The sequence below is a fragment of the Lithobates pipiens genome, unplaced genomic scaffold, assembly GCF_037356315.1.
Source record: "Lithobates pipiens isolate NorthernLeopardFrog02 unplaced genomic scaffold, aLitPip1_a1.2 Scaffold_8, whole genome shotgun sequence".
NCBI classification, from domain to species: Eukaryota; Metazoa; Chordata; class Amphibia; order Anura; family Ranidae; genus Lithobates; species Lithobates pipiens.
In genome coordinates, this window is record NW_027507903.1 from 618,534,920 (window position 1) to 618,548,042 (window position 13,123).

The window sequence follows — 13,123 nt, forward strand, 5'->3', positions numbered from 1 at the left end:
CTTAAGGGTTACTCTCCACCAGTTGCCCCACCCAACCCCCTACAATGCCCCGCCCCTATACACAACCTCATAAATTCTCATGAAATTACACTTAAATGTTTTATGCAGAATTAAGTTACACAAATAAATATCAATGACTTTATCAGTACCCATCAACACAGCCTCACCCGAGCCCACCAATGCAGCCTCACCAGTGCAGCCTCACCCATGTCCATCATTGCAGCCTTACCAGTGCAGCCTCACCCGTGTCCATCAATGCAGCCTCACCCATGTCCATCATTGCAGCCTCACCCGTGCCCATCATTGCAGCCTCACCCGTGCCCATCATTGCAGCCTCACCCAGCTCCTATTCATCCCCCCCCCCCCAGAAAGGCAACCCAGCTCGCCAGCCCTCATTTTCCACTCAAAATGCGAGTAGGCAAGTGGAAAATTTGAGGGATGACCTAAAAAGGTACAGCTGGCCTCTCACCTTGATATTCGGATGCAGCAGCATCAGTGTCCTCTTGCTATAACCGCTGTTAATTCCCAGAGCCATTTCCATCTCCTTGAACAGCAAGATACAAACCCGGACTCCGGCCTCCTGTAAGACAATGGGGTAAATGTACTAAAGGCAAATAGACTGTGCACTTAGCATTTAAAGTTGCACTCTGCGAATGCAGTTGCTCCAAAGCTTAGTAACTGAGGTAAAGTTTCACTTAGCAAAGAATACCCAATCACATGCAAGGGGCATACAACCATTTATCTCTATGGCCAGCTGTACTCCCGACCTGTGTGTGAGCAAGGTGACGTGTGGTGTGGGTGGCAATTATATTGTAGAAAGATTCAACAACTTATTCAGGCCCGGCAGGTAGGAACACCCTGGAGCCACTTACCAACTGTGGCAGCAGTCTGAAGTCTTGAAGATGCTAACAGCATCTGCAATGTGAGGAGTGGGAATGCAGCCTGGCCGGTCCACACCCAAAGGGAAGGCTTCCTGAAGAGAGGTAGATGCAGTCCCTGCACTATCCCTACTCTTCCAAAACCTTTCCCTTCCACCTAGGACAGAGGTGTCTTAAATAGACTCTGCCTGATCCAAAATGGTCACTAGAGTCACAAGGGGGCACCACTGTCCAATCAGATGTCTCTTTGTGAGTGCAGGAAACCATAGAGGAACCACAACTTTCACAACTTTCTTCCCCTTCAGAATCGAAGGGGCTGAAATCTGAAAAAAGTGGTGGAAATGCACATAGTTGATACTGTATTTCAGACAGGTTGTCCTAATCGGATTAACAAAGTAATTCACAAACATAAGAAGGTTTTGGGAGCAGTGATGGGGGACAAAAAAAGTCATTCATGTAGGACACACCGCCTTATGCTTCAGGATGATGTCCAGCCTCCACTTGTCATCGAGTGCTGGCCTCTTCAGGTGAACCTCCGGGCTGAGCCTGCATGGAGAAGACAAGACAGCAGGACTGTAGAGGAAACTATATGTAAAAAGAGTTAGAGACAAAGAACCCCCATCCACAGCCCTATTTGGTTATAGCTCTGTCCTTTTTCTTTTGAACAGCAGTACTAAATAAGCCCCTGCCTAAAAGTGATCCTTGGCGTTTGATGGGTGGTAAAGGGCAAGATAGGAACTTTCCCCAATCTTTAAAATTACAAAAACAGACATGGCTCAGAACATGTTGCAGGAAACGCCAAAGACATGCTTGATCTTAAAACCACAACTTACCACCAGTCGGTGATGAAAATCTCCTCCTGTGCCTGCATCAAAGCGTCAGCCACCGCGGCAAAATAAGTGGCACCATTAACAAACCTAAAGATCAAGATACAGGGTAAAATCTGAATCAGTACCATGACAATAAATAGAAGAATTACATGTTAGGCAACACTTCAGCCTAGCAGTTCTAGTGTCCTAGGTTCAGATCCAGGGCTTTATCTGCACAGAGCAGGATTTCTCAACTAGGGTTCCTCCAGACGTTTCTGGGGGTTCCTTGAGCAATGAGCAATTTCCCACTGACACCATTGATCTTTTTAGTTCTCTGTAAGGGGATAATTATTCCCAATGTTCACAAGTGTAAGCCCTTGTACACACGGTCGGAGATTCCGACGGAATGTGTCCTATCGGACCGTTTTGTCGGATAATCCGACTGTGTGTGGTATGCATCAGACTGTTTCCGTTGGAATATCCGTCGGACCGAATTTTCCAACTTGTTGGAAATATTTTCCGACAAACTGGTCCGATCGGACATACTCCGATCATGTGTAGAGAATTTTGATCGGACAAAGTGCCACGCATGCTCAGATCAAATTCCTACATCAAAGCTATTCGCTACTAGCCTGAACGTAGTCCCTTCATAACGAAATTACGTCATCACGTTCTGAATGATCGGATTTTTCAACAACTTTGTCCGACCGTGTGCATGCAACAGTTTCGGACAAGATCCGACGGACAAAATCCGACGGATTTAGTTGTCGAAATCTCCGACCGTGTGTACAAGGGCTAAGGATCATTCTTCTCACTGACCACTTGATGTCTCCTAATTTCTAACTTGTCATGGAAGGATAAAAGTTGTTTGGAGACAAACTATTATGGAGGTTGGGTGTGATAAATATTAAAAAGCATCCTCACCACTTCACTTGCGTCTTCTCTCGCACGGGCGCATGGGCTTCAAACCGATGTATGCTCAAGAAGTCCTTCCCATGGTCTTCGGCAATCTGGTTTATCTGCTGTGCCCACCAGCGAGCCTGTCGGTAGCCGCTGCATTTCAAGATCAACGACCTGCAAGATTTGTAGAAAGGTGTGAAAAGTGGAATTATTGAAAAGTGTTGTAACCTGGAGAAGATTTAAAAACAGAACTCTAGCCTTCATTCTAGTACAATTGTGCAGGCTCCTCTCCTGTACTGAAATTGTTTACACAATGTGCATTAGAAGCGGCAGCAAGTCAGAGTCTACCTCATTTCTTGGCCAGCATCATCTAGCCCTTCAACCCTTCAGCTTGACTGTTCCTACCCAGCCTCTTTCATTCATTGGATTTCAGAGCTTTTAATCATGGGAGGCTGAGCGTCATCACCCATCATGGTATTGTGATAATTACATAACCCCACCAATAGCCTGCCCACTGCTTGTATCAAGGCTGGTGGATTTTGAAGAGAGTACTGAGGCAGGGTGCAGTGTAAGAAGCAAGATGGTAGTTCCCAACAAGGGAATAACCAGGTCTCTATAAGAGGTTTGTGTAAACAGTGGTAAGGGAAAAGGGCCCATTTAGAATTAACTTAAAGTATATGAAAACCTAAAATTATGTACGTTGGAGATCATGAATCATTGCATACACTTTTTTTTTTTTTTTTGAGAGATTCTATAGCAAAGATTCTTACATGGGGATCCTGCCAGAAAGAACAATTTCTGTTGCAGGAAACCATGCCACCACCTTGCAATTAGCAGCAGCGTTCTCAACCTGTCATGTGCATTCATTTGATTGGTAGTTGGGCTGCCTATTAGCTCCAAAGACCACCCAAAAGGAGTGGGCAAGGCATGCTGGCAATGTGCTAATGCTAAACCTAGGAAATCTTCAGCATAAAATATCAGCCCCCCCATATCTGATATTTCCATGTTCAATGGATACTGGGGAGTTAATCTCTTATCGCTTGGGGACTTTATTTGGTGGGATCCCTGCACTGAGTTCCTGAGTCTATACACCTTCTGAGCCCATTATGAGGTGTTCTCAACTAATCGCACTAATAGCAAACATAAGGGGAATACAAAGACACAAAATTTCAAAAGAGCCAACTTCCCTAAACTATGATATTATACTGTGCTATTTAATTAAGTTGGAAGCTGCGGCTGAAGATGTTATACGACTCCAACATAAATACAAAAAAAAGGAGCTGCGCTAAATATAATACTGCACAATGTTCTACACATTATACAAAAAGTGTGCTACAATAAAATTAACAAATTAAATATGAACCATGATGAACTAGTGAAATGATGAAAAATCAATAATTAATAATGATACGCATCAATAAATAAGTGCTGTCACTTGAATACATAAATAATAACAGCTAGAATGGAGTTCAAACTCAATAAACCAATCATGTGACTGAGTGAAAAAAGTCCATAAGTGATGATGATCATCATATATAGTAATCAAAAGCTATAACATGTGAAAATCAAAGTCCGTGTAAAAAACTGTGACTCTTCAATGGTGATATAGCGCTGAATTATCCAAAGAAAGAGAAAAAAGCCTCCATCACAGAAAACACTGCCGCTTACCAAACACGGTGGTCCCTTACTACAGGGAACCACACCAAGCAGATGACTGTAACCCCAGCCCGGGATCTCTCTGGCACATAGTGGGCTCCTCAGCCTCAATGAGAATAGTCCGCAGGTAGGTCAATTCAAATACGTTGTGAAATCCCCATAAAACAACAAAGGCTCACATAGCGTAAAACCCTTTTGCATTTATTGAAATAATAATAATAGACAAATGGACAACTACAAAATGTAGAAATAATTCAGCAAAAAAAAGCGAGCCAGCCGGCCTCGCAAACAGCCCGTGGCTTCCAGGACTAATTCAGCGCTATATCGCCATTGAAGAGTCACAGTTTTTTTACACAAACTTTGATTTTCACATGTTATAGCTTTTGATTACTATATATGATGATCATCATCACTTATGGACTTTTTTCACTCAGTCACATGATTGGTTTATGGAGTTTGCCATCTTTAACTCCATTTTAGTTGTTACTATTTATGTATACAAGTGACAGCACTTATTTATTGATGCATATCATTATTAATTATTGATTTTTCATCATTTCAGTAGTTCATCACGGTTCATATTTAATTTAATTTTATTGTAGCCCACTTTTAATTTAATGTACATTGTGCAGTATTATATTTAGCGCAGCTCCTTTTTTGTGTCCCTAAACTATGAGCCTTGCTAGAAGATACTAACTGGGATAAAATCCTAGGAACAAAGAACACAGAGGAGAAATTAGTATGCTTTAAGAGCATATTAAATAAGGGCATTAGCCAGTGCATACCAAGGGGAAATAAATTTAAAAGAGCTAATAAAAGTCCTGGATGGCTTAACTCCAATGTAAAAATGCATATAAAAGCAAAGGAAAAGGCTTTCAAAAAAATACAAGGCTGAGGGATCATCGTCAGCATTCCAACTTTACAAGGAATGCAACAAGAAATGTAAGGGTGCAATCAGGGTGGCTAAAATCTAACACGAAAGGCACATAGAGGAGGAGAGTAAAAAAATCCCAAGAAATTCTTTAAGTACATAAATATTAAGAAAGGGAGGTCAGATCATATTGGTCCCATAAAGAATGATGAAGGGAATCTGGTTACTAAAGATGGAGAGATGGCAAAGGAATTGAGTTTATTCTTCTCCTTAGTCTTCACAAGGGAACTGGGGGGGCTTCAGTAACCAAAACTCCAATGTTTATTCTCATGACATGTCACAGGAAACACTGTCATGGCTAACAGAGGACAGAATTAGTAATAGACTAGAAAAACATAACATTAATAAGTCACCGGGACCAGGTGGCTTGCACCCAAGGGTCCTTAAGGAACTCAGTCAAGTAATTGCCAGACCATTGTTTCTAATTTTTACGACTGGAATGGTACAAGCTGATTGAAGAAAAGCCAATGTAGCACCAATATTTAAAAAAGGGCCAAGATACATCCCTGGGAATTATAGACCAGTTAGCCTAACATCAATAGTATGCAAGCTCTTGGAGGGGCCGATAAGGGACTATATACAAGATTTTAGTAATGGCAATGGTATCATTATTAGTAATCAGCATGGATTCATTAAGAATCGTTCTTGCCAAACCAATCTATTAACCTTCTATGAGGAGGTGAGCTGCCATCTAGATAAAGGAAGGTTCATAGGCGTGGTGTATATGGATTTTGTAAAAGCATTTGACACAGTTCCCCATAAACGTTTACAGCACAAAGTAAGGTCCGTTGACATGGACCATAGGGCGAGTACATGGATTGAAAACTGGCCATAGGGGCCAGTTCAGAGGTTAGTGATAAATGGGGAGTACTCAGAATGGTCAGGGGTGGGTAGTGGTGTCTCCCAGGGTTCTGTGCTGGGACCAATCCAATTTCATTTATTCATAAACGATCTGGAGGATGGGGTAAACAGCTCAATCTCTGCATTTGCAGACGATACTAAGCTAAGCAGGGCAATAAAGTCTCCGCAGGATGTGGAAACCTTGCAAGAAGATCTGAACAAATTATTGGGGTGGGCAACTACATGGCAAATGAGGTTCAATGTAGAAAAATTTCAAATAATGCATTTGGGTGGCAAAAATATTAATGCAATCTATTTACTGGGGGGAGAACCTCTGGGGAATTCTAGGATGAAAAAGGACCTGGGGGTCCTAGTAGTTGATAGGCTCAGCAATGGCATGCAATGCCAAGCTGCTGCTAACAAAGCAAATAGAATATTGGAATGCATTAAAAAATGGGATTAACTCCAGAGATAAAATGGTAATTCTCCCGCTCTACAAGACTCTGGTCCGGCCGCACCTAGAGTATGTTGTCCAGTTCTGGGCACTAGTCCTCAGGAAGGATGTACTGTTAATGGAGAGTCCAAAGAAGGGCAACAAAACTAATAAAGGATCTGGAGGATATTAGTTATGGGGAAAAGTTGCGAGCACTGAACTTATTCTCTCTGGAGAAGAGACGCTTGAGAGGGGAATATGATTTCAATGTACAAATACTGTACTGGTGACCCCACAATAGGGATAAAACTTTTCCACATAAGGGAATTGAATAAGACACGTGTCCATTCACTAAAATTAGAAGAAAAGAGGATTAACCTTAAACTATGTAGAGGGTTCTTTAAGAGTGGCCAGGATGTGGAATTCCCTTCCACAGGCGGTGGTCTCAATGGGGAGCATCAATAGATTATAAAAAAATACAGGGATATACAATGTAATACTGACATATAATCACACACATAGGTTGGTCTTGATGGACTTGTGTCTTTTTTCTATGTAACTTTGGGGTTGATTTATTAAAAGCAAATCCACTGTGCACTACAAGTGCACTTGGAAGTGCAGTTACTGCTGATCGAGGGGAATCTCGGAAATGAGGGGAAGCTTGGAAATGAGGGGAAGCTCGGAAATGAGGGGAAGCTCGGAAATGAGGGGAAGCTCTGCTAATTTCTATCATCCAATCATGTACAAGCAAAAATGCTGTTTTTTTTATTTTCCATGCATGTCCCCCTCAGATCTACAGTCTACAGGAAGGAAAAGGAAAAAAAAAAGAAGAAAAACAAAGAAAAACAAATGGCTACATGGAATATACAAGGTTGTGTTTCTAAGATAGGAAGGGGCTGGGCCGTTTCCCAAGATAAACAGCAGAGCGGACTCGTGGCAGCAAAGCTCAGCCAGCCCACCAGACTTGGCAGTCATGGAGAGAACGGAAAGAAAGGAATGAAATCTTCCTGCCAAGTGTGCTGGATGGAAGTCTTTATGTAATAGTAATGTTTTGAGCAATTTTAAAGTGTGACTATTTTGGGTTATTTTTTACTGTTTATGTTCCATTTTTTTTCCCCTCCTTTTTGCGATCAATTCTAGTTTATTCAATAACACAAAATTATTTGTTACTTCTAAAGAAAATCTAAATTTTCCGTTGAGAGTATTTTATATTATTATTATTATTAAAGAGGAAGTAAACCCTGATGAGTTTACTTCCTCTTTCATTCCCTGTAAAGGCAAAGCATAATGGACTACTATGCATCGCATAGTAGTCCATTATGTTTCACTTACCTGACACAGGAGCCAGCGAAGTCACCGCTGTCCCCTGTAGTTCCGAGCGTCCATCTTCTTGGTGGGTCTCGCTGCTCCGGCGCTGTGATTCGCCGAAGCAGCGATGACGTCACTCCCGCGCATGCGCACGGGAGCAGAGACTCGCGGCATTGCCGCCATCGACGATGCCCCGTTCAGTGCGCCTGCGCGCAGCTGTCTATGGCGCATGCGCCGTAGATAGCGGTGCCCGTTTTCGGGCAAATACCTCCTAAACCGTATAGGTTTGGGAGATATTTCTTGGACCTACAGGTAAGCCTTAATCTAGGCTTACCTGTAGGTCAAAGTGGTTTGTAAGGGTTTACAACCACTTTAAATAATATCATTCAGATTCAACAACCCCTTTTTTTTTAAACGGTCAGAGCCCGGAAATTCGTAAGGAAGCCCGGGTGAAGAAAGAAAGCCCCGCCAGTAGTGACAGCGCACCATTGGAGGTCTTCTTTTTAACTGAACTCTTCTTCTAATCTGCTAGTATGTGGTACATACTAGCACATTATGCTCTTAACTTGCAGGGGGATTTTTTTTTTCCCCCAGATTTACTGCCAGTTTAACAAAAAAACATGGAAGGAGCAGAGTCCTCCAGCAGCATAGAGTATTTCAGGAGAGGAGAGTTGGATAGAGGTGTAGCACTGCCCACGTAGGAGCTGCAAATGAAAGGGATTCTCCACTCCTGCACAGCCAGGCAGGCCACATCTTCACAGTCACACTGAGTCAGAGAACAATCTATAGCTTTGCTTTTGTTATTAGGGGTTAATAACTAGGATAGTGATGGGAGGTTATGGGATGCCCACTTGACTTGAACAAGATCTTCAGGGACAACTTCCTATTTACACAGTCTCTTGTCTCTCACACTTTGTTCCTCTTTTCTTCCATACAGCTCCTGCTGGTATCACTCTTGGTGGAACCGACAGGCCCCTTGTCAATTCTGTAGCAGCCCATTACAGGCAGGAACTCAAAAGTAGCACAATTGGAGTGAAATAGCTTCCCTTGTGGCCACTAATCCCAGCATCACTTCTTCAGGCAATGCCAGCCCTCCCGGCTTCAGCTGCCCCTTTCACCAGTCCTCCTGGCTGCCTCTCTACACCAGTCTGCCCAACTGACTCTTCCTCAGCTGACCCGGCTGACTTTTCCAGGGAAAGGAAAGAAGACCTAAGCACAACGCTGTCCTCAAGAAAGACTGGCTACATGTGGCAGTTGCCTCCCTTTGTTAGTCCCCCAACAGTGTTGACTACTCTTTTGCTCCCAGACTAGGGGGCATCCCTGAGACCAACAGCCTCCTCAACACTGTCTCTCCATCTTCCCCTGACTGCCTTGCTGACATGGCCCCTGTCTATTTATGGAGATCTCTCAGCCCCCTGCCGGCCCACTGCTGAAGACTGGCCAAGACTCCATATATACTCAAGGCAGCTCCTCATAACCCTCACCCTCTAGTTTTAGAAGATTCTCCAAACTTCCGGACCAGGGGGAGGCACTAGAGAACTGCCAGCATGAGTCACCCAGCCCTGAACTTTAGTAAACCCTGACCCAATTAAGACTCATTAGCTTAACTGTGAGTCAGAATATAGTGTGCCTACATTCACTTCTAGCACACATTAGAGGGTGCTACAGAGGAAAGAGCAGAGTTCTCCAGCAGAGCGTTTCAGGAAAGGAGAGTGTGGCCCCGTTCACACCTGAGCGAAGATCCCACGTTGGGTTTGTCACGTTACTTTAGCGTGTTTTTGGAGAGGCACCATTCATTTTGAATGGGCCTCTCTCTGCTCAAAAATGCACCAAAGAAGCTCATGTTCTGCCACGATTTTCGCGCCTTTTGTCATGCAGTGATCACAGCAAAATCGACCTGCGTTTGGGATGCAATTAAAAAATAATGGCCTCCTCAAGCACATCAAGCACTTTGACGTGATTCTGCCTGCGATTCCAGTGCAGAGTGTTTCAGAAAAGGAGAGTTAGAAAAAGGAGCAGAGTCCTCCAGCAGAGTAGGGAATTTCAGATGAGGAGAGTTAGGTAGCGGAAGGAGCAGAGCTCTCCAGCATCGCAGAGTATTTCAGGAGAGGAGTGTTAGAGGAAGGAGCTGAGTCCTCCAGTAGAGGAGCGTAACATAGAGAAAGGAGCAGAGTATGTCAGGAGAGGAGAGTTAGAGGATGGAGCAGAGTCCTCCAGCAGAGTAGAGCATTTCAGATGAGGAGAGTTAGCTTAAGGAGCAGAGTCCTCCAGCAGAGGAGAGTTACATAGAGGAGGGAGCAGAGTATGTAAGGAGAGGAAAGTTAGAGGAAGGAGCAGAGTCCTCCAGCAGAGTAGAACATTTCAGATAAGCAGAGTTCTCCAGCAGAGGAGAGTTACATAGAGGAAGGAGAAAAATAATTCAGGAGAGGAGAGTTGGAGAAAGGAGCAGAGTCCTCCAACAGCATAGAGCATTTCAGATGAGGAGAGTTAGATAGGGGAAAGAGCAAAGTCCTCCAGCATCGCTGAGTATTTCAGGTGAGGAGTGTTAGCCCTTGTACACACGGTCGGACATTTCGACAACCAAATCCATCGGATTTTGTCCATCGGATTTTGTCCGAAACTGTTGCATACACACGGTTGGACAAAGTTGTCGAAAAATCCGATCTTTCAGAACGTGATGACGTTATTTCGTTACGATGGGACTACGTTCAGGCTAGTAGCCAATAGCTTTGATGTAGGGATTTGATCTGAGCATGCGTGGCACTTTGTCCGATCGGAATTCTCTACACATGATCGGAGTATGTCCGATCGGACCAGTTGGTCGGGAAATATTTCCAACAAGTTGGAAAATTGGGTCCGACGGATATTCCGACGGAAACAGTCCGATGCATACCACACACAGTCGGATTATCTGACAACACGGTCCGATAGGACACATTCTGATGGATTCTCCGACCGTGTGTACAAGGGCTAAGAGGAAGGAGCTGAGTCCTCCAGTAGAGGAGCATAACATAGAGAAAGGAGCAGAGTATGTCAGGAGAGGAGATTTAGAGGAAGGAGCAGAGTCCTCCAGCAGAGTAGAGCATTTCAGATGAGGAGAGTTAGCTTAAGGAGCAGAGTTCTCCAGCAGAGGAGAGTTACATAGAGGAAGGAGAAAAATAATTCAGGAGAGGAGAGTTGGAGAAAGGAACAGAGTCCTCCAACAGCATAGAGCAGTGATGGTGAACCTTGGCACCCCAGATGTTTTGGAACTACATTTCCCATGATGCTCAGCTATACTGTAGAGTGCATGAGCATCATGGGAAATGTAGTTCCAAAACATCTGGGGTGCCAAGGTTCGCCATCACTGGCATAGAGCATTTCAGATGAGGAGAGTTAGATAGGGGAAAGAGCAAAGTCCTCCAGCATCGCTGAGTATTTCAGGTGAGGAGAGTCAGAGGAAGGAACAGAATCCTTCAGTAGAAGCGAGTTACATAGAGGAAGGAGCAGAGTCCGCCAGCAAGGCAGAGTTACATAGAGGAAGTAGCAAAGTATTTCAGGAGAGGAGAGTCAGAGGAAGGCGCAGAGTCCTCCAGGATATTAAATGCTTTTTTTTTATAGAATAGCGTTGCCAATTTGGTTCCAACACAAGAGGTCATATGTTATGGTTGTAGGTGGACGGTCCTCGCTTACCTGGAGTAATTCTCTACCCTGACACCATATTTGATCTCGGTGTGTTTTTTGCCAACTTGCGTTCGGAATTCAGGGTCGAAGAGCAGCACACAGGAGATCTCCCCAGAATCTGGTTTCAAGTACAGAAGAAAAGAATCTTTCACCACCAGCCACCTAGACAAAAGAAAAATATTCCATTCACATTACAACGCCATAAATATTCCTTACATTGGTTCCTAACAAAGTCTGTCTACATCATGGACAAGCAGCAGGAGAGCGGTCAGCATAGTCAGCACATTACTAGGAGTGGAGGATAGAAGTTGCCAGGAAAGAGCAGTAGTGTCGGGAATTCACTTTTAACCCAAATTCTTTAACTAGCTACTCAGAAACTCACCAGCATTTTTCGACATCAACTGATTTTTGTCAGATATAAAATTATTATTATTTCTTCAGGTACTTATATAGCACCGTCAATTTATGCAGCGCTTTACATACACATTGTACATTCACATCCGTTTCATTGGCAGCTAGACATGTGCGTTTTGCTTTGATTCATCCACAAGGAGATTGGAGGGAGAGGATTTGTGCTCAGAGGGGAAATTTGGGGGGTGTCAGATGGAGGGAAAAAAAAATTTTCAGGGGGGTATTTGTGCAAGTAGCGATGGTCAGGGGGTATTTGTGCTAGGAGGGGGGAATTTGTGCTGGGAGAGGGGATTTGGAGTAGGGGGGTGGGATTTGTGCTCAGAAGGGAAATTTGACTACATGATTTGTGCCGAGGGGGGCATTTTTGTTTGCGGCAGAATTAGTGGACAAAGAGGATTTGAGGATCGAGGGGGTGAAAATATTTGTGCTGGGAGGAGGGATTTCAGCAGGGGAGCAGATTTGTCCTGGGAGGAGGGGGAATACGTAGGGGGTAAACATGCAGATCCCACCGGACACGTGCAGTCCGCTGGGAGAAGCCTTTGGTGTCGGTGGGTGGAGTGGGCATGGCCTTGTTCTGACGTGCGTGCATGCGCGCCATGGACGGGGTGGTGCGCACATCACTCTGGGGCAGACACGCACTCGGTCTCCCCTCTCCGTCCATCAGCTGCTGCAATTTGCTGCGTCAGCTGATTGGAGAGGGATCACTATAAATAGACACATCCACCGTCCGTTCGGCATCCTTCACCTTTGGATGTTGAACGCCATGACGGACGGGTGGATAGATACAGTGTAAAGGTATCCCTTTTTTGAAGAATTTAAAGCAAACAAGACAAATATATATATATATATATATATATATATATACATATATACATATACATATATATTATTTTTATATATTTTTTTTTTCAATATACTCAATTGACCATACTAATAAATCAGGGTAAATTGATTATAGTAATTATATTTAAATATTAATTATCAATTACTACTAAATGATTATTTAAAAAAAGAAACTTACTGTCTTTTTCTTTTCAATTATTATAGTAATTATATTTAAATATTAATTATCAATTACTATTAAATTAATTATTGAAAAAAAATACTGTCTTTTCAGTTAATTTTACACAAAAATATTAATTTGGCCTTTATTAAAATACTGATGGTTGTCACATGGATTTAACTAACCCTGACACCAGACATATCTATTACATAATTTGGAGGTTATATAGAGCCGTCAGGTAACCACCATAACGGCTAGTTTATATATACTAGATAAAATACTAATACATTC

The 13,123-nt window shown here is 43.3% G+C and overlaps 1 protein-coding gene across 3 annotated transcripts in view; it reads right to left on the bottom strand.

The window, feature by feature from the left end:
* PLD2 (phospholipase D2) overlaps positions 1 to 13,123 on the bottom strand; it is a 111,150-nt gene that overhangs the window by 23,851 nt on the left and 74,176 nt on the right. For all 3 annotated transcript variants that reach the window (XM_077470723.1, XM_077470722.1, XM_077470721.1), the window contains exons 9-13: positions 11,428 to 11,580; positions 2,612 to 2,761; positions 1,712 to 1,795; positions 1,346 to 1,424; positions 470 to 580 (exon numbers count right to left, since the gene is read on the bottom strand). In XM_077470723.1, coding sequence (XP_077326849.1) covers positions 470 to 580; positions 1,346 to 1,424; positions 1,712 to 1,795; positions 2,612 to 2,761; positions 11,428 to 11,580 — 577 coding nt within the window. The remainder of the gene's footprint in view (positions 1 to 469; positions 581 to 1,345; positions 1,425 to 1,711; positions 1,796 to 2,611; positions 2,762 to 11,427; positions 11,581 to 13,123) is intronic.